This window comes from Brienomyrus brachyistius, chromosome 1, assembly GCF_023856365.1.
Source record: "Brienomyrus brachyistius isolate T26 chromosome 1, BBRACH_0.4, whole genome shotgun sequence".
Taxonomy (NCBI): Eukaryota; Metazoa; Chordata; class Actinopteri; order Osteoglossiformes; family Mormyridae; genus Brienomyrus; species Brienomyrus brachyistius.
This window is the reverse complement of record NC_064533.1, coordinates 15,844,063-15,866,004: the sequence shown is the minus strand read 5'-3', so window position 1 is coordinate 15,866,004 and position 21,942 is coordinate 15,844,063. Positions and strand designations below refer to the sequence as shown.

The following is a 21,942-nucleotide window of genomic DNA, read 5'->3' as shown; positions in this document are numbered from 1 at the left end:
GAGCTCTCAACAGGCCGCTCACGGAGTCGCGACTCGATAACGGAATCCACAGCGCGTCTACGTGACAGGCGAAGGAGATCGGCTGATCGGCTGACGGTGGACCGTGCAGATGGGGGGAGTTAGAGCTTAAAAGAGAATTAAAGTCGGCCGCCGTTATCAGCGGACGGCAGGGGTGACGGGATCGAAGGTAATTCGGGGGCTGAGACGTGCCTGCAGATGTATGAGATAAGCGTTCGGCGTATGAAACCCCCTGCCCGCCCCCTCCCCGAACTCGCTCTGCGAGAAGGCAAGTCTCTCCCGATACTCATAAAAATTTAACGCTTATCTGCAGAAATATGAATGCCAGTGTCTTTGAAGTGCCTTGAGCTTAAGTGGAATGGGGGGTGACTGATGATATGTAAATGTAGCCATTTGATATTGTGGTGGAATGTTCTGGATCGAGGCAGCAGTGGCACGGCACCCCGGTGCATTGGGTGGGGGTGGGGGTGGGGGGCATTTGCACACAGGCTACGGCGATTTCGAGTCAGGGCTGATTAGCAGCATTGAACCCCCACCCACCTTCATTTTCACTCTCTCCTGCGTCTCCCACGGTGAAATTATCTCCCCCTTAAGGCCACTAGTCTCAAGGTGAGCACTGGTCAGACCAGCAGGTCGCTATATGTGGAAATGACACGTGACCTCCACTTCCATCCAAACTCACTTCCAAAGAGACAAATTTACGGAACTGTGCTCCAGCTTGTTCTGCACCCATTCATCTCAAGGTGGGGGAGCAATATTTTAAAATGTGCTTCATATTATGATGCACGTAATCAGAAAAAAAAATCCGTCTCTTCCTTTGCTGTTTTCGAAGCTGACCTCTAGGGGGTGTCTCCCTTAAACCTGATGACTTTATTATCCTATTCCTGGCAGACTCCCACCCTCAGTGGCACCATCATTAGGGAGTATGGGAGAGAGAGGATTTAGCCCCAGTACGGATGGAGGGGTGGATTAACCCTTCATGCAGGGAACGGCATCACTCAATATGCTAAATAACCCTGAATAAAGAGTCTGACTGTTTGCTGTATTTCCCTGCGTCTTATTGCCCACACAGACTGATTAATGCACTTATATGTTTCCCTTCGCGGCTGAATCTGAAATGAGATTTTGACCCAGATAATAAAGAAATCCAAGATTGATCATTTTAATAGATGCCTCTGAATATTATTTTAATCAATGCAGGGGTCGTTTGCTAATCTTTCATGCCAGCTTCATTCTATAAATATATTTTCATATATGTTCAAAGCAATTAAATGGCACCAAAGTCATTTAAATTCAATTAAAATCAGTGAGTAGCTCTCTGTCCATGCTGACGGCAAAGCCATTCTTTAATTTCCAGTGCACTCTGCAGTTTACACTATCCGTACTCTCCTTATTCTGCCTATTTATTTGGTAACACCCCCCTCCTGAACAATCACTTATGGGCTTAACTGGTGATGTTGGCCATTAGTTTTTGTAGGGAGCAAGTGGTGGAGATTTTTGACACTTCTGGACTTTTCCGTGGGATCTCAGCCAGTGTTTGATGTGGTACTTATTTCACACGAGGCCTCATATGTTACAGTTTGGGTTTCCGGTTATGGTTCAGGGTTCCACTTATGGCTATGGGTCAGGGTTCCGGTTATGGTTATGGTTCAGGGTTCCACATATGGTTATGGTTCAGGGTTCCAGTTATGGTTCCGGGTTCCAGTTATGGTTGAATGGGGAATGCCAAATGGAGGAATCTAATTAACATCCTCCTCTGAATGAAGGTTCCTCGTTGCTCCTATCTGAATTCTCCTCAGTGCTCGCCGGCTCGATTCCATCAGCTGTTGGGGCATTTATGACGTGTAGAAGCCATTTTTGTTGTCGATCTGGCCGCAGCTTCAGTGTGACCCTGTGTCTCTCATGGTTCTGATTGTTGATGGACGGACTAGCCCCCCCCCGACAGAAGACACAGGCTGTGTGTCAATGTGGCGCCGATCCTTTTTGTGCCTACTTGGGGGGTGGGGCATGCCGAAGATTCTGAGAGCTGTTTGGTTCTCTCATTCTGGCTGCTGCTCACTTGTGGGGGGGTTGTGCTGTGTGCTGATGTTTCGTTGGTACAGTTTGTGTCTGACTGTCTTCGCCATCTCCTGGGAAACTGTCTGGATCACACTACCGCGGTGACACCCATACGGCTCTTCTCGATGGCCTGGCCCATTTAGCGCCGCCAGTCTGAAAGAGCCAGACCAAGTCAAAGCAGCCCCTTCTCAGTCTCTGCCTGAAATGGCAGCCCCCCCCCTCCGGGTTCTCAGCTGGCCGTTTCCCTGCCTGAGAGCCGATTCACTCATGACAAGAACTGTCATGAACAGACCATCCATGAGGAGTGCCGTGCGTGATAATCCCACTCTGAGTGATTATCTCCTTTTATTTATCCTCGCATTGGCTTATTTTGTGTGGCTATTTAGTGTCTCTGTGAGGCCTCTGAAGGCTGTGGAGTGATGCTCTCGCAGCCCAGAAACGTGACGGCGCTGTGATCTACTGATGAAAGGGGGGCAGCGTCAGGGGAACATCAGAGGAACGTCAGAACACCATCAGAGGAAGCAGAAAATGCTTGGCGCCGATTTAGACCCACGTCACGCGGCGGTTTGACAGCAGGGGGTGCTCCGTCTGGAGGATGCCGCCTGTATGGGGCCAAGGGGGCTGTTTACGGCGTGTTTTCCGTGGGGGGGCAAGCATTGTTCATCTCGTGAAGATGGCCTTCAGTAGGACAGCTAGCCCATGGGGAGTAGTGGGTGGCTCGCCTGGTTAATAAGGGCCTTATTAACACCTTGAGAGAAGTACAGAACCCCCCCCCCCCCCCCCGGCTGGGACAGGTGGCCACACACACTGCCCTGCAAGGCCCGTTTATCGTGACGCTTTAATAAACTTCCACAGTCTGTGTCCCTTCTTGTTTTTAGAAACTTAAGCCCCCCGCCCCCTTTGAGAGGCTGACTCTGCCCCCCCGGCCAGCCAAGGTGTCCATAACAATGCCCGGAGCAGGTGTCTGGCGCTGCAGCAAGCCCCACTGTTGACGGGGATGATGAGGTCACCCGCCCTGACCACCTTGTGGGTGGCGCTGCTTCGCTTTTATATTAAAGGGGCGGGACGTTGTGAGGCAGCTCGAGGACGAACACCAGTCCCCTGAAGGGCAGACAGGACCAGGTGTGTGATGGCACGGGGGTTGCTGTTGAAACGTGCGATTGGCGCACTGCTGCGGTCTGACTGTCTGTAGTCCCTTCTCCGCTCGCACTCGCGGGTCCTGCCGAGCGTGACTGCCTTTGCTGTGGTCCGCTCAACTCCCAGCTGATTTAAAGCTAATTAATCCCGTCCTCAACTTGGGGGTCCTGATCCGCTCTGCGCCTGGCCATGACCCCCATCTTGCCCCCCGCTCCCCTCTAGCGTGGCGAGATAAATCATGGCTTTTCAACTTCATTAAACATCTCATTAATGTTAAACAGGCCTAAGTTCACCATGCCCCCCCAGCCCAACACTGGATGGCGCTCCTTTAGCCAGACCGTCTGCCCGGAGCTTTCTGGGTGTTTTGCTTTTCTCTGGGGTTTCAAAATTCCTCATTTTTGCAGAGGCCAGGAAAATTAAGACAACTTCCCAAAATGGCGAGTTAACCGGTTTAATCCATGGTTTGGATATTTGACACATCCTGTTTACTGTATCCATTCCGAAGAGGGATCCATCCCCACTGTCCCTGGTGTGATCACACTGTCCTCCTTGGGGATGAAATGGGGGGCAGGGGAGGGGCTAAACTGAACAAACAGAAGATCTGTGCTGGACTCAGCCGTGTTCTGTTCCGGTCCGGTTATGGTAAATGGGATAAAAGCTGATAAGGTACAGGAACTGCCAGCCTGTGATGATTAGACTCATTTTCTTGTTGCTGCTGTGTGACTTGGGTCCAGCCCCACTCTCAGGACAATCCCATAAGTCCCCTGGGAAAACTGGACCCCCCAGCTTGATCATTTACGGCTCTGTGTCGGACGCCAAGCCCAGGCCCATGTCTGTGTCTCCGTATCTGAATGGGAATGGTGCTGTGGTCCTTTGGTCTGTGGGGGTAGGGTCCGCTTGGACCCCTGGGCTTGGTTCAACGCTTATTCTCCAGATGTTCTGATTTCCGGCATTTGTCTTCCAGCTGGAAAGTTCCGGAACCCACCCTAGGCGGGCAGCCCCCCCGAGCTGCTCATCACAGGACCGCGAGCGCCGGATCTCGCATTCTTTCTATGGAGAGGAGCAGGATGAGGGCATGGCGGCGCGCACTGCAGCGAGGGCTCGGATGATGGGTGAGTGAGGTGATGCTGTCGCTGCCGTGGCGGGCCGGGATGACAGCACGTCTGGAACGGGCCGTACCAAACCAGAGTAGAGGGTCCAGAACTGCTTGGGAAACACCCACCTCCAGTGTCGCATTGGGCACAGCTGTAAGTGGCGGGAGGAGGGGGCTGGTTAAAGCCAGATCCTGCCAACCCTCCCTCCCTGGACTTTTCTCTGCCAAATCAGCCCCCCCCCCCACCCAAGGGTGTGAAAGACCCGTTGGAGTCTCCAAGCATCAAAATCAGAGGGGCTGCCAAACGCCACCGATGGCTGATTAAGTCGTGGGATCATCATGCTGCGTTTCTCGCCACCACCTCCACTGGTGCAGGGACTGGGACACACTGGCTGGATGGTAAACAGCTGCCAGAAGGTTCTGGACTTTTTAAAATGTGCCCGTCACTATAGGGCAGAAGTGTCTAGAAAACAGGGGCGGGGGTAACCGAGAGTAAAAACTCGGTAAGACGTGTGGAAGGTTTGAGTCATGCACTTACGTATATCCAGCTGTAGCATTTATATGTCCTTTCCTGACGTTGAATTCAGTCATACTTGCTTCTGTGGGGTTTTATTCTGTGCAAGTTTAACGAGTGTGATGATGTTGGTTTTCCCCGGCTCGGTGTAATGGCTGAGAGCACTTTCTTTGTGAGTTTTAGGAGCTCGGAGGCCCCCAATCCACCGCTAGGGGGCACTGGTGCAGGGCTGGCCTGGTGGGGGTCGCCCACATCCCTCCTGAACGACATTAACCCCAAGTGGGGTGTGGCTTTTAAAAATTGATCCCTTGGAGAAATAACAGTCGATGGGGGTGGGGGGCATAAATCTGTCCACCCCCACACAATCACCGTCACGGGCAGAGGGAGGTGGTCAGGCTGGGGTTGGCGGTCGCATCAACGTAGGGGTGGTGCTCCCCTCGAGCACCAAAGGTGAACTTCTCAGTTAGACATACAAAGGTGGTGGGGGCCAGGTGACCCCCCCAATCAGGCGTGAGTGGCTATTGTCGTTAGCAGCCGCCCCCCACTCTCCCTGATTGGAAAGCCCACCGGGGGGGGGGTGTCTGCAGGTCCTGCTGCTCTTCTCTGATGAGGCCCCTCCAGTCTTGATCCCGATGCCCTGTATTGCCCACAGTTGTTTGGTTTATCGTCTTGATCAGCCCACTGTGACCATCAGCACGCTCGCTGTTGGGGAGTGCGGGGCTTTCTGTTTTGTTTTGTTTTGTTTTGTTTTGTTTTTTCTGCAGTCCTTCCTGATCCAGGACCCCGCCGCAGATGAGGCTGTTATGTGGCAGGGATGGGGGCAGGTGCAGCGTATCACATGACTACCTCCCCGGGGGGTCACACCCCCTCCCTGCCCCCCACCCTGCCACACGCTAGACGCCAATGCTCTAGCAGCTAATAGATTTGATGCGCCGTCTCTGCACGTGCTCAGTCAGTCGCTGCAGCAGACGGTTCTGCCATGTGACCATCTGGCGGGCTGACCCGTGTGCTGGCCGGAGGCGTTGCTCACTCGCTAGCCAGTGCTGGTGGCGACAGCCGGTTAACTGCGCTAGAGATTCACACGGCAAACAGAGGGGAGGGGGCCCCAGCGGAGTAGCACTTCTACAGATGCACGGATCGGCTTTAGGCCCCTGGGAGCGAATGGGATCTGTCACTAGTGGTGGGGGGCCGGCCATCGGAATGATTGACAGGCGTCTATTTAGAGAGCAGAGTGAAAGTGTAGTTACAGTGCTAAGAAATAAATATGTTAATTATGAATGCAAGTTCTTGTGTGTGTCTGTAATACACATATAATATTACACATTGTACTGCTGACATATGATTGGCTGGTTCAATATTTGCTTCAACGACCAGTTGAACAGGTGTACCTAATAAAGTGGCCATAGAGTGTATATATAGATAGATATTAAAACATCTGTAAATATATATGTTGGTGGAACGTTCTATTGGTTGAAATGTGGTATTAAGGACTGATTAACAGAGTTCCTAGCTCTCGTGTGTGTGTGTGCGCGTGTGTTTGTGTGTGTGTGTTTGTGTGTGTGTGTGTGTGTGTGTGTGTGTGTGTGTGTGTGTGTGTGTGTGTGTGTGTGTATGTGTGTGCGTGCGTGCGTGTGTGTGTGTGTGTGTGTTTGTGGATGCCAGCACACGTGTGGCACGTTGCATGTGAACTGCTCATGGTGTATATTGCTTAAACACTAAGCGCTGTGGACACAGATGTCGCAGAGAAATGATTGATCCCAGCTTAAGAACGGCTCCCATCTCCAGCAGGGTGCCTTTATTCTGACGGCACAGAGATGGTGAATTGGGACATCAGTTCTCAGAGAATCCACTCAGAGCTGTGGGAAGACTGTAGAGTTGCTTGAGGATGGGGGTGGGGTCACCCCCCCAACGGTGAGGAGGTTTAGGCTTGCTGTTTGTGTCCCCCAATATCCAGTCCAGATGCGTGGCTAAGGGTGGTCTGCACCTCCATTGGACCTCCTTGGACCATTATTTTTCCTGTGGTACGGAAGCTAATACTCCATAAGATGCATGGGCCTACAGGCCGAGCCCGATGGGTTCAGTGCAGTAGTCTGTGGGGGCTGTCGGTCTCGGGTTCGAGCGCCTCGGGAGCTTGTGCTGTCGCATCTTGTTCTCCTAATGAGGGTGTGTAACAATGTGTAACGCCTGGGTAATGGATGCCTCCGTTTCGGTTGAATGAGCGTGTTGTTCTCCGGTGGGATGAGCCTCCCCGCTCGAACCCAGACGCCGCGCGGTGTACCATCACAGGCCGCCTCCCACTCCTCTCATCACGCCGCTCCATTTGTGTGATGACCTCCATCTCCCTCCCATACCTGCACCTCTTCGTTTCTCGTTAACCGTCGCCGATGGCTGCCTGTGAAATGGAGCCTGACATCTCGCAGGGGAAACTTTAGGAGAATTCGGGTGGCGGCCCTGATGGGGAGGATCCCCACCATGCCATAGCTGTATGGCGTGGGGGCTACATTGCCAGCTTAGGGGGATGGGGTCGGCCACCTTACTGTCCTACGCTCACGAAACGCTGCCGATTATTGTGATTTAATTAATGCGGCCGGGGCACTAAGCTAAGTGCTTTGTCTCTCTGGTGATGATGTACCCCTTGTTCTCTGTCCTCTTCATCACCTCACTCATCCTCACAGAAACGGCAATGTCACCCCATGTCGTACAGTAAGAGGGCCTCATCTTCCCGGTCTGTGCCATTTAAAGACCCCGTTTTTAATATCTGCCAAGACTTCGGCTTCAAGAAGGATCTCACCCTCCCCCGGTTACCCAGGCAGAGAGGCTTATGCAAAATGCTATTCTGGCATTTTTTAAGATGTTACTTTTTTCATTACTCTCACCTTTTATGAGCTTGGAATTGCCTCTGTTGGCTTGCCTACATGCTGTTGAGCGTAACGAAGCTCAACGTGATTAAACAGCGCGGGCTGTGAGCGCCACCACTGATGCTAAATCGCCTTGAAGGCACGACGGGGAAATAGGAACAGAGGGATAATCCACCTTTACGAGGAACAGAAGAGTAACGTGCGTGGGAATATATTTTGCATTTGTGTGTTCGTTACAGTGCCGGATTATTCGGTGCTTGGGCTCTACTTGGGGAATTATGAATGATTTTCATATCAAAAAAACATCCCGACTTGAATATGATGGAAAATGATCCAGGCCAGGCGTGTATTTTATCTGTTGTTGTGTGAAAACAATCCGCAGTTTAAACAAACGGAGCTGCTGAAGGAGGATGAATATTTAATGGGCTGGTTTGCTGTCCCCAATGACACGTCTTTAAAATGGCTCCGATTTACGTTCTCTCGTACCCTGGGTATGCCGGGATGGGGACGTGATCGATATGGTGTCTGTGTCTGGTGCAGTTATACTGATACCTTGATGTAAAACGATGATGCAACAGCGAAGCAATGCTCTCGATTAAAACCCTGCCAGTCAGCGTTACACTCCGCTCTGTCCTCACCAAGATTTCAGGAGCTAATAGGACTAATATGGCCCTACTGTCATGAGGTGCTGGGATTTCACCGTAGGGTCGTCCGATAGATCCATGAGGTGCTGGGATTTCACCGTAGGGTCGTCCGATAGATCCATGAGGTGCTGGGATTTCACCGTAGGGTCGTCCGATACATCCATGAGGTGCTGGGATTTCACCGTAGGGTCGTCCGATACATCCATGTGGTGCTGGGATTTCACCGTAGGGTCGTCCGATAGATCCATGAGGTGCTGGGATTTCACTGTAGGGTTGTCCTGCCTTTTGTCCTCCTCTGGAGGAAGACCGTGTGAAGAGCCATGTGTGGCTGGTGACCCCCTTTCTGGCCGATTGTCAGCAGAGAATGCATTATATAACTCAGTGATACATATATGGGTAAATATGACAGATCTCACACTGACAGGACTCTCCTCTCTATCTCCCCACGGTCTGATTATTTTCAGCTCTGCCGCAGAGATTTGTAACACAAGCCCCTTTAATTCCTTTTATATGATGCCGTTAGCGAGCACCGTAAATCGATCTTCTGTAGACAATAAGGAACTCGGAGCTCTAGACGGAGGAACAGAGACGCGAAACACCGGAAGACGTAAAAAAAACCCCGCTGGGAGGCATCCAAGATAAGCAGTTTTTTCCCCCCTCTGGCAGCAGTTACATATAATTGTTGTTAAGCTGCTAAATTTACAAAATTACACTGTGCTAATGGGAACAAATGTGCTTTTAGTGGCGTGCATATACAGTGTGTCAGATGTGTTTTATATATACATGAATATGACATTTTGCCATTTGTTACAATGGCTGACGCGTGCGTGCTGTAACATTACAGCTTTGGGGAGGCAGTGCATGATGGGAAAGCATGATGGCTCTCTGTGGGCCGAAGATGGCTCACCCACTTAAAGCCCCACCTCTCTCTCTCTCTCTCTCTCTCTCTCTCTCTCTCTCTCCAGGTAACTACCAGCTTTCCCCCACTGTAAACATGCCCCAGGACGATATGGTCATCATCGAGGATGATAGGCTGCCTGGACTGCCCCTCCACCTGTCCGATCAGTCGTCTTCCAGCTCCCATGATGAAATGGTCTTCACCATGGATAATCCAACCTCCTGGCCAAAAGACATACTCCTGCAGAATGAGTGGTAAGCGATCATCTCCTCTGGGCGGGGGGCTCACCGCATGCCCAGCTGTGTCATCCAGGAAACAAGTTCCCAAAAATTTGGTGAGCAATCTCCCAAAAGCCTCAGCTGACAGCATCTCCCGAAATGGCCCGTTGATGACAGCACAGGGTTTGCTTGAGCTTATCACCTGTGAGTGGCAAGCCTGTCTTTGCTCGTTTTCGGTAACATCCCTGACATCTGACATCAGGGGCCTAAAGCTAATTCCATTCAGTCCCGCCCCCCAAACCCACCAGCTCTCCCCATTGGCCCGTGAATTATTCACACGGCAATGCTGGCTGTCAGTCGGGAGGATTGTGGTACGGTTTGCCGCTGCATGGTTTCTGTCAGCCTCTCTGCGCTTAATGATGCACAATTTTTTCAGAGCGGGACAGGAAGCGTGTGGCAGAACTTTCCAGAAGCTGCTTCTTGTCACTGTGCCCCTGTTGGTGCCCCCACCTTGTGTAAATCTCAGGCACAAGTGACATGAGTCAGTGATCAGCGAAATGGGGGCTGAGAGCTCCGGTCTGAGCCCCTGAGAGCCGGTGAGAGTACAGGCCAGTGCCTCTCTAAACTGGGGGCGGGCTGGCTGTTTTTCTCAGATGAAGGTGCATTTACGCCTCTGAAATGCCCACAGCAGACTCCCGAGACTGCCCCCCCAGCCTGCATGGCTCCCTGGGTATTTCAGCAGTAAAAGCCCCTGGCTTGCTCCCTAAACACCCCGAGTCTAGCGGTCAAGACTTGCCAGCTCGCCTCTATTTTTAGCCTCAGAGACAGAGGTGACATCGCTATGTTCCAGCTCCGCGATTGGCTGGCGGAGGTCATGTCAAGTGTACCGTTGCATGCTATTGGACAGGTGCTGGGTGAAACCTTTGTTTAGCTACATTTACAATACCTCCCCCCCACACCCACGCACTCACAAATGTCCCCCCCCCCCGATATGCCTGCCCTCATCCATTATGAAAGAGCTGTAGCTACGGCGCTATCTGGCGTGATGTCAAATGTCTGTCAGTGAGGAATAAGGCGCCTCCGCCATGCACGGGACTGCAGTGCATGTGTGAGCACAGGATGGCTACACACAGCTCTCAATTATTCATCCGTCCGTATCAGAATATGCACCCCCTCCCCCATGCATGCACACAGACACACGCGGCACAGGACGTGGGTCATGCAGCATGTCTCTGCTGCTCTGCGCTCGCGTGTGTTATTCTGGGATTCCGACACGCCGCTGTCTCCTGCTTCTCTCCTGCACACGCCTCACCTCTACCGCACTCCTTGTGTGGCGGACACCATGTGACATTGTCATGCCTGGTTGCGGTCCATCCTGACCGGCGTTTCCAGGGTTACACCCTGTCACGTTGCCGTGACCACACCAGGTAAATGGCCATCTCGGAAGCCGGCTGGCCCTGACCCGGTTCCCCCAAAATTCTGCCGTGTCCTTTTACAGGCTGGCAGGGAAATGCCAGAAAGGCACTGGGGTCACTGTGTTAAGGCCTCAGCTCAGAATGCATGGGGTGGTTCTTGAACCGCCTCCCTTACTTGCCGCCGATTTCCTCACCCGAATTGGCGTACCGTTCCTGCCGAGATGCCTTCCCCGGCGTTATCCCAGGGAGGCAGCCCCTCAATTCCATACCCCATTGCTGCCTCGGTGTTTCAGTGTGTGTGTCAGACACCGTCCAGTTAGGGCCAGAGCAATGGTATGGATTGCCCCTTAATCATCAGACATTTTGGTTTGGTGGCGCACAGCTCACCTCCTCCAGTATGATCCCCACCCCCCCCCCCCCCCCAGCCATTATAGTTGTCAGACACGGTTTAGCTTGTTTGTTTGCTTGTCCCCGGTGTCCGAGGGTGCAGAAGGACCTGGCCTGTTAAATTGTTTGTACGTCAGGTTATTCCTGTTCCTCTAAGTGTGGAGATTTACTGCCATGGTTCACCGGGGGGCGCTGTCCCCAGCCTGGCTTCATATAAGTGCAGCTAAAATGCCTTTCGGCAACTTTCAGGTTAAACGGTTGACGGATTTCAACCCGTCGCGGCTTGGATATGACCTAGGTGGGCGGAGAGCGTACTTGCAGAAGGGGATTGTGGATAATGGGTTGTCTCCAATGGTCCAGTAGCCACCCACCCTAACAGGATGTGCACAGCAGGAGAAGGCAGACGACGGCATGTCTCTGCTTGAGCCTGGGGCGGGTGCCGGCGTGATGCTAGCGGCACGGCCTGTAGGTCTCCCTCAGGGACTCCTGTAATTTTGTTTGTGTTCAGAAATTCCTCTCATGCTAGATTATCTCCATATATATCTCCCACAACAAAAGCTCTCTCCAAATGGGGGGAGGGGCATGCTGGGAATGGTGAGGGGCCGCGAGGGGGGAGCTGGCCACAGGAGTGCGCCGTGTCCACGGATTCTTCCTGCCTTTGATCTGTGCAGTATTCCTGCTCTATGGAAAGGTAATCCCCTTCTTTTTGAATGTTGCCTGGAGTGAGGGAGCGCCTCACATTCCCACTCTCGACCATTAGGGGGCTCCCTGAGCAGCTGCATATTCATCCATGGCGTCGTTTTGGTCTCAGGCCACGTCGTTTTCCGGGCCCCCTTTCTCCCTACAGGCAGTACTGACACCCCGCTGTTGTCTCCGATGGCCCATCCGGTGCCATCGCTAGAGATGAACTAACATGGCACAGCGCCCCCTGCTGGCAAGGTGTTCCAACTCAGTTCAGCTTGGTCTTAAGTTAGTGTCCCCCCCCTCCCCAAAACCACATTTAGTGGCTCTAAGTACTTATGTGGTGATTATGAACATCGCATGTGTGCTGCTGTTGCCACGGTCGTCTGTTTGCACTCCCCTCCCCCAGCCCCCCTAGTTTCAGGTGAGCCGCAGCTGGGCGCCTTGCCAGCTGTCCGCATCCCATTTGCGGAGGAGCCTTTTAAAAGGCAATTAAACCACAGAAACATGGTGTGGTATGGTGGGGGAGGCTCAGACAGAGACTGCTTAATCACTTGCATCCCTTGCTGGCCCCAGTGCAGACCCACCCCCCGTGACATTTTGTGTCCCTTTGATGACAGCAAGGAAATATCATGTTTCCCCACTGTAAGTGGTAGGGGTGTCCACACCCCTATAGCCACAAAGCATCTTATTACATCGTAGGAAAACATACGTAAAGGCCTACATCAGCCGCAGCTTTACATGGTGTACACTGTCCCTCCCGTGGCGAGGGGGGGTTATCGGCAACGCTGAGAAGGGAGATTTGCCGTTTAACCACTCGGAGATCGGAGCCGAGCACAGGCCCTTGACGGGGGTGAGATCTCGCCCTCGAACGGCTCAGCCCAGCGCCTTCATGCCATTCCGCCTCCTGCGGTCACGTTTGGACCGTGGTCAAAGTTAGATCTCTGTCAGACTGGATGTGGTCACTTTTGGATCAATGTCACGCCGGGTGTGGTCGCGGTTGGACCGATGTCAGACCGGGTGTGGTCGCATTTGGACCGATGCCAGACCGGGTGTCGTCGCGTTTGGACCGATGTCAGACTGTGTGTATTCATGGCTGAGGGTTCATTTCTGTTTACTAATGGACTCGGTGGCATCCCTTGGCCCCCTGTCTCTGTTGTCTTTCCTGCTCTGGCCAGCTGCTTAACGTGGTGTCTTAACGCGCTGCTCAATTCATAGGCAGTGGTGGAGGAATGGACTTCTATCGGATGGGCTTTGGGGAATCACCTTCGATTCACCAAGACGTGAGATGGTACTGGCTCCTCGGACAGCCAGGCCAAGTGCAGTGCAGACTGCTGATGGCTGGGGTCAGCTGGGGGGGGGGGGGACCTGATTAGTGGGGCCCATCAGTGTTTCTAGGCGTCATACATGCAGACCGGCACAATCAAGCGGAAAGCTGGTCCATCTGATGCGGCAGCAGTGGCTTCTGATTGAGAGCTTTCAGCTGCCAGTCGCTGCTTAGTGAGCCCTCAGCGCCCCCCCTCCTAACCCCAGATGAGTGAAGAGCCCGCTCGCTGATGCCTGCTCCTCTCTGCGAGGGTGGGGGGCGAGGGGGACACTGTTGTGACCGCTTCCATTAAGGGGCTGATGGGAAATCGTTCGTAGTGGGACCTGTCTGTGAAAAATATCATTTCTGAGGCCAGAAATCAATGTTTAAAATTGTGAAAGAGGAAACTATTTACTTGGGTACGGTCCGGCACGCTGGCTAATTTGCGACTGGGACGAGGTCCATCAGAAGATAAACGACCGAATCTGTGCTCAGGGGCGGGGCACCATCATAAAACGCATCCCAGTGCCCAGTAACCAACCCTGTGGCCAGCAGACTGGGTTTAACCTTCCCTTTGACGACCTGCGTTAAGCAGTGTTAAGTGGAACAGTGTCAGTTTATTTGCTATTATCACTGCGATAATAAAGTGCGTTTCCCTTAGCACGGTAGCGCGCTGTCTAACAGCTGCACCCTGACCTTGCCGCCCCGTGAGGGTGCCGCTGACCTGTATGCCGGCAGCTGTGATTTGCTTCGAGCCGCCCTGTACTCCTGCTCCTTTATTCCGTGTCTATATCGATCCGCAGGTAGCTCTGACGAGACGCGGTGGCTCCAGGATAAATCACCCAGATCCCTTCCCAGAATTCCACGCCTTCGCTTTACAGCCTAATGGCTCGGCTAACGATCAGCTTAGTTTCCATGCGAATCCGCGCTGGTTCTCCCAGAGGGAGTGCACCCGCTGCTCATCTCCAGCTCCTTTAGTGAATCTCTGCGTTCCCATGTCTGTAGTGTCGGGGCTTCATGCCGTCCACCTGGAGCCAGAGTGCCCCACGGTCCCTGTCGGGGGTCAGTCCGCTTCCTTCCCACATTGTTCAGACTCCCTCTGTGAGCCTTGTGATCCCAATGTGTGAATTTCCCCCACACGGGAATTTCCTCCCGGTGTGCTGCACATCCCTCCCTCTCTGGCCGGTGAGTGCACCCGCGTTCTCCCCCTACCCTGCAATTTTCCGGAGATGCCGCTTGATTGCAGTGAGTTGAGGGAGGATTGTCCAAACTGGAGATGCCTGTTGATGTTGTCTGTGCTGGGGGAGCATAGGAGCATAAGGGGGGGGGTACTGATCACGACATAGTGGTTCTCCGCAATGAAAGATGCCCCCTGTGCCTTGCTGTGTGCTCACCAAACACAAGAGTAACGGTTAAAGTTTGCTGTCAAAGCAATGTCATAGGAAGTGACATCACAGAGCATGTAAGGCAATGTTATGTGACTATCTGATCTGAGACAGCCAGCACCTCCCGTAGGTCAGAGTAACATACTCTATATGCGTGTCCCTCCCCCCACCCCCAGCATGGCCTGCAATCCTCAGAAACCCCACACCCAAATATCTGCTGGTTTGATAAACTGATCAGCTGAGCAACACAGATAAGGTGTGTGATGCTGAGGGGGAGTGGGGTGTAACTCATGGTGACGGACTGTGAAAAGCTTTCGATGTTACTGCCCTCGGGGGCCAAGGGGGACCTTCCTGACAGATCAGACCGCCGCTGACGTCACCTCGAGTAACGGTCATGCATGTGCCATGTTGACCACTGACGTCACCTCGAGTAACGGTCATGCATGTGCCATGTTGACCATTGCGTCCCGTCAACCCCCCCGCCCCTGTGAATCTGGGCCGTCACTGTGGCCAGCAGCTGTTATTGCTCCCATGTGATGTGGAAAGTCTCCCCTGGTTAATTGCTTAGCTTCCCTGTGGAATTCTGTGCTGTCTATCATGGGGGGTGGGTGGCCCTAACCCCCCCCCCCCCCCCCCCCCCCCCACTCCCGGTGTATTTTCCATTAAGATGCAGACAGCAATAGTGCCGCTGAAAGGGGGGCGTGATCGGGGTCCCAGTCCAAACACAGTGTGTCAGCTGATCCAGTATCCCCAGGCTGCCCCCCACCTGCCTGAGATGCCACATTACCTGCTCAAGGGGAATGTTATCCTGGGGAGATGGTGGCTTTAAAATAGCCTTTACTGCCTGTGTTATCTTACTGGGTCGTGGTGCCCACAAAAGCATGCAAACCTTTCCCATAATTCTTTGTTACTTGTCTCTCTATCACCCCCCCCCCCTAGTTCCCTGAGTCCTGACGTGGACCCTGATGGCATCTTTCAGAGGGAGGGCTTCGGCCGCCAAAGCATGTCAGAGAAGCGGACCAAGCACTTCGGAGACTCCTCCCACCTGGAGATCATGAAGACCCGCAAGTCTAAGAGCATGGACCTCGGTAATGGGGGGTGTCTGTTAGGTCAGGTGTGGGCTCGGATACCCCAATCCCACCCAGGGTCATTGGAGAGCCCCAGAACCTGATGCTCGGTGTCTGTTGCTTCCTTCCGTACCTCCTCCCCTGGTCAGAGGTTCCCAGCTCAGAGAGTACAGACGCCAGGCTGATAGCTTATGGGCCCTTTGTTTCAAATAAGGAAGCTTTAATTAGATATTTGTTATATTTCAGCTCCTGTTTTGGCGGCTCAGTAAAGTAGAGTCTTAATGTGCAGAGGATGTTTATGAAGTGCTCCTCTCCCGCGCACTTTGTCATAATTAATCAACATTCTACCTAATTACACACCTAAGTGCCGCTGGTTATGGTGAATACCAGTCCGGGTTTTGAGCACGGATTGATTCACAGGAAATCCCGCTCTGGGGAGAGGGTGCTGGTGTCCCTTCGATCCCCCCCATCCAGTATTTACATGGGGGAGGGGGGGTCACAGCTTTCAATACCCCCGACTGTGGTGGATGTGGTGGTTTTGGGTGACGTGACTACCTTGCTATTATGCAGTCAACATGTGCCCCTGTTGCGTCTGTCAGTGTCATCCACCCATTGACCAACAAAACCCGGACATTCACCTGAATGGTCTCATTTCAGACTGAGCACAATTGTGATTGTCAGAGATATTTCAGTGCCACACAGTATTCTGTGACGCTTTAATGCTGAGCTCAGGGAGCAACCACCGTTCTGGCGATGTTACCGTGGAAATGCTCTGCGAACTTTGAGTTAACATCCTTTTTTATAATGGCACACAAACAACTTGCGTGCCCTCTGAGAACCGGATCAAAACGGCTAGGGGGGGGGGCAAATGCACTTTATACAGCCTGCAACTTATGGGTCTGGCCACCAGCAAGTAACCCCCACTCACTTGTAGCCTTCAGCGGTTTTCCTGTTCTTTCTGACAAGCGCTTCAAACCTTCATTTCTGCTCAGCTTTATGAACACAAAGTTGAAGCACATATTGCTACACAAAAATTAACCCTGAATCCTCCTAAGCTTAGCTGCCAGGTACTGTTGTATCAGTTGCATAAAGTTATTTTTTAGTTAGTTTTAAATGCTTATTACAAAATACCTTTTAACCAATTTTTTTTTCCATATGATCGATCACTCATCAGGCCCTCCACTCCCCCCCCAAAGCTGAAGTTCCCCCTCCCCAGCAAGATAATTGTGTGTTTGGAAGTGCACTGACTAGCCCTGCCCAATAGAGGTCCTCACGCTGCCTACCTTTCCCTCAGAGCCTCAGAATTAGATGCCTTTTCTCTCCCCGTTGAATGCCCCTAACCCCCCCCCCCCCCCCCCCCAAGATCATGTCTGCCTCTCTTTGAGGAATCAGATCAGCGGCAGCATTCCACGAATTTGAATCCCATGAGGGAGAAATTATGCTAAACTGGCCAGAGATGTCAAGGCTGGATCCCATTTAGATGTAGAGAGAGATTCATATGTGTCGGGGCGGGTGGGGGTTTGAGGGTTTGGGGGGGGTTAGTGAGGCACCAATCCCTGATCCTCAGGCTCTGCCTGAAAGTGGTAAGCTAACACGCAATACCCAATCGAAATGATTCACAGCTTGGCATGGTTCTAGAAACCTCTCCACTTGCCTGCCTCTGTCCTTCAACCTCTCTCTTTCCAGACGTGATTTGCATGTCATCTGATTGGCCGCCTGAAGGCGTCCCGGCGCCTTTTGGGGAGTCGGCACTAACCCAATCCAATTGTTTATGCCCTTTGACAGTCGCGGACGAGATTAACCTCACGCCCCGCTCAGAGGAGATCCCAGGTAAGGAGAGGCTCAGATGCAGGGGTGCTTGGGCGGGGCTATTTGCCTGGTCTTCTCTGAGTTGGGGGGGGTGGGGTGCTCCCACGGAGGGGTGGGGGAGGCTTTTCTTTGCTTTCAGGCTCTGGCTTTTGGCGTGAAGGCTGCATGAGAGAGGCTGTGCTTAGCATGGGGGTTGGGATGCGAGCCATCTCTGGCTGCTTTTTTTTTATAAATGACAGTGGGGACAGTCCAGTGACTCTGAGTCTGTGGACAGTGGGGACAACCTGAAGACAGTGGGGACAATTCAGTGACTGTGAGCCTGGGGACAGTGGGGACAGCATGGGGACATTATGGACAGCCCAGTGACACTGAATCTGGGGACAGTTGGCACAGTCCAGTGACACTGAGTCTAGGGACAGTGGGGACAGCCTGGCGGCACTGAACCTGCAGACAGTCTGGGGAGAGTGGGGACCAGCTGGTGACTTTGAGCCTGGGGACAATGGGGACAGCCGAGTGACACTGAGTCTGGGGCCAATGGGGAAGTGCCAGTGACTCTGGGCCTGTGGACAGTGGGGAAAGCCCAGTGACATAGTCTGGAGACAACGGGGACAGTGGGGGCAGCCTGGTGACTCTGAGCCTGGGGACAGTGGTCACTGGCCAGTGACTCTGGGCCTGGGGCCAGTGGGGAAGTGCCAGTGACTCTCGGCCTGTGGACAGTGGGGAAAGCCCAGTGACATAGTCTGGAGACAATGGGGACAGCCCAGTGAGACTGAGCCTGGGGACAGTGGGGACAGCCGGATGACTCTGAGCCTGAGGACAGTGGTCACTGGCCAGTGACTCTGGGCCTGGGGACAGTGAGGACAGCCCGGTGATACAGAGCCTGCTCCCTTGCTCAGTGACCCTTTTAGCGCTTGGCTTCATTTACACAGAATGCTGCATAAATTGCACATTGCTGGTCCCCCCTGTCCACATGGAGTCACCCTCACGCAATTCCCACCTGTCTACACATCGCACTGCCCAGCTCCCACGATTAACCGCTTGTGATTTATTCCTGCCACTTGGAATGCCTTCGTTAATGTTTAATGATAATTTGTCTTTTCTTTCGCATGTCCCGGTCACCCACGGTTACACTTAACTCAGAAAAAATCACATGCCAGTCCAAGGCTGAGCCATGCATGGAGGGTCCCAGGGCCTTGGGCCAGCCAGGAGTGGGATGGTGCAATAGGGGCTGAGCAGCAAAGCTTCTGTAAAGTTCAGCGAATTGGTGCCACAGTCAATGCTTGGGCCACACCTCATAAAAAGCTTGTATTACGAGAGGAAACTGGCAGTGTGCAGTGGACAGCTGGTGGTGTAGCGGTTAAGGACACAGACTTGAGATGCAGTCCGGACCCGAGTGCTGTTTACATGTATTACATGCATAAGTATAATTGCTTCCGTAAAGCCTGCCGCTGTACAGAGAGGTAGAATAATTATTTGCTTTTCAAACACGGATAATTTAGGTTGCCTGTGCAGCCACTCGGCCAGGGTACTCAGTGCGTCATTTATATCTATCCTGCTGCTCCTCTTATCCGGGCTCCGTGCGGACTTATAAAAATCCCCTGCCCATCAGATGCACTGCTGACAGTTGTATAACATCCTGAGTATGCTCGACGCGGAAGCATCCAGGAAGGTCTCGTAATTGTAGGAAGATATTCGAATCTCTAAAGGCCGCCATGTATTGTGTGCCTTTCATTAAGTACGAGTGGACTTCTGAGAAATATATCCCACCCCCCCTCCACACCCCCAGTTCCAAATGTAGTCTCAATAAAGGAAGCAAATGGGGTTCTTTTGTGAAGAAAATTAAGCTTCCACTCGGGAATCTGACCCATCTCCTAAGCAACCGCACGCGTGCCCCTCTCCCGTTGCTCTGTAGGGGGCAGCAGGAGCGTGGACATGGGCCTCTGGGTCTCTGTTGGAAGCGTGATGCTTATAACGTGGCAGCTCAGCTCTTCTGTCCCACTCCACGCGTGACTGGCACTGCACGTCCTCGCCTTGGCGTGTTCACAGGTTCCATTTGCCGTCACGCCTGCACAGGAACATGGGCTGCCTTATTATCCATCACTGGGAGATGTGGAGGCGTGTGGGAACTATTTCACTGGTTAGGAGATTCAGTTAGGGGAGTGAGGGGCTCGACCGGATTAACCCCCCCCCCCCCCCCCCCCGTCCTCTCTGGAGGCCTCAGTTGCTATGATCTGGGGTCTCCAGAAGGTGGAGCACCTCAGGTTGGGCCCAGGGCAGCCTTTGTGTCATTACTTGTCACCTTTAAATGGGCCCACTCCTCCCGTGATTGGACAGCTGGAGTCTCGGATCCGGCCCAGCCAATCAGATTCAAGCTTAGACTGCAGGTTTGCCTACAGGAGACTGAAGGATGGGCAGGTGGGAGCAGGTCCGGGAGCCATCACTGCCCACAGTGTGAGTCACCATAAGCAAGGTGGCAGTGGTTCAGCGTTGCCCGTGTGCATGGCCATCGCCCTCCGACATCATCCATCCGCACACTCACACAGGAGTTTCAGGATGGCGGTAATAGATTTCTGATTGTTTTCTTTGCACTGGCCATTTTATTTGGCTTGACATCCAGAGGAGGGTCCACTGTGGGCCTGTAGGCGATGGGTCGCGGTCCATTTAGCACCTTGGAAACATGTCAGGCCATAATTGATAACAGAGAATTTCTGGGCCAGGAAATGCCCTCCATACCACCCAGAGAGCCCACATGCCTGTACGGCCTTGGGTGGGCAGGGGGTCGGTAACAACACTGCGTGGAGTGTTTCTGACCACCGCTCGAACCCGTGCTTTCTGATGTCGGAAAAGCAAGCCCGTTGGTGGGAAACACACCAAATGTTGGAATATTTCAGAAGGAGTTTTTGGGATGCAGTGGCTTTTACCTTTTAAGGTAAAAGTTAGGGGTCTTGCTAAAGGGCCTAATGGTGAAATCACTCTTCCAGTAATGGGATTTGAATCAGCAACCGTCTGATTACAGGCACAGGGCCATAACCTGGCACCATTAGAAGCTCCATTCCGAACAGCAGCATCTGCTGGTTTCCATTTGCTAAATTGTGTTAATCCCTTTGTGGAATTTATTTAACGTCACAGTTTCTGAGTAGGGAATCATATCCATCAGGTTGAATGTGGTGCAGGGTGTGGTCAGCTCCCCCCCCCCCATTTATTGATATTAAATGTGGGTCTCCTAGGTGGTAATGGGATTGGGACCCACCTTCTGTGGAGCGGTACATCTCTGGACCCGGCCCGGCCTGCTTTGCAGTGCGACCCGGAACACGGGACCACATCTCGGGTCACTCGCATTCCGTAAATCATGGCAATTGGGAAAATAATTACAGCCATCCCAGGCCGTGCCTCAGAGAGACAGGTGATCTGCTGACCACCTAATATGGAGGCCGCCTCGCTCAGTAACTCATGCCTTCACGCATGTGTGCTGGATCGGACCTCGAACGGACATTCTCATTCATGTGTGTTAAATGTGGAGCTCCACACCGGAAACCTCTGTGAGCTGAGCAGTTCCAGAGAGCGGTGGACCTGGAGGCATGAGTCATGGTGCATTTTTTTGTGTCCAACATTTGTCAGCCAGCTCTGTCTGTAGCGTTCAGACTCAAACAAGGAACCTTCCGGAAAGTCACCTTTGAGAAAAATAAGAGAAATCATAATAAAGATTTTGTTTGCTTGTTTACAAGAAGCTCCCACTCTTCTTGCACCGTGCCAATCAGAGAGAAACACTCAAACATCATGGCTGGGAATTTTCCAGAATTGCATTTAGAGACGCTCTCTATTTGAGTCTGCGGGCATCCGTTTGGCAGACGGAGTCACCCTCAGTGACCTCACAGAGGTAATAATCACCGCTACGCTGCAGCCTCGCGTTCGATAAACAAGCGCCACGATCCAGCGACATGCTGGTGCACAGCCAGGCAGGAATGGCAGTGTAATGCAATCTCTCGCCAATACGACTCACCGCGGTACTGAATCCTGCCCCTCGGTCCGTGATCTCATCTCTTGGGCGGCTCAGGTCCGTGTACACTGACAGGGTGCAGTGAAAGGACGATCTTTTTACGCCCTGAAACTTTGGTGAAAATAAACAAAGGGATTAGACCCACGGAGATGGGGGAGAGGGCGGGTGTCCACAGTCACACAGGAAGCCCCCAGCCCCCTGCAGCCCCAAAACTGGCACAGGAACATGACCTCTGGGTTCTCACAGTGTAGCGGTACAGAGTGAGCTGTGGGACATTAATTTATAGAGATTTTATAACAACATCTCCTTAAAGTTTTAACATCTCCTTAAAAGTTACCATCATCTCCAGAATAAATGCAAATTTGCAAATTTTAACATTGCTCTTAAAAAAATTCTGTTAGTAGAGCTTTTGAATATATATATATATATATATATATATATATATGTGTGTGTGTGT

At 52.6% G+C, this 21,942-nt stretch overlaps 1 protein-coding gene across 1 annotated transcript in view; it reads left to right on the top strand.

Moving 5' to 3' along the window:
* The window catches only part of LOC125727810 (partitioning defective 3 homolog), a 162,444-nt gene that overhangs the window by 123,264 nt on the left and 17,238 nt on the right, over positions 1-21,942 (top strand). Inside the window, 4 exon segments of the mRNA XM_049004804.1 lie at positions 4,178-4,325; positions 9,288-9,474; positions 15,552-15,700; positions 17,465-17,509. Of these exon segments, the coding sequence (XP_048860761.1) occupies positions 4,178-4,325; positions 9,288-9,474; positions 15,552-15,700; positions 17,465-17,509 (529 nt within the window).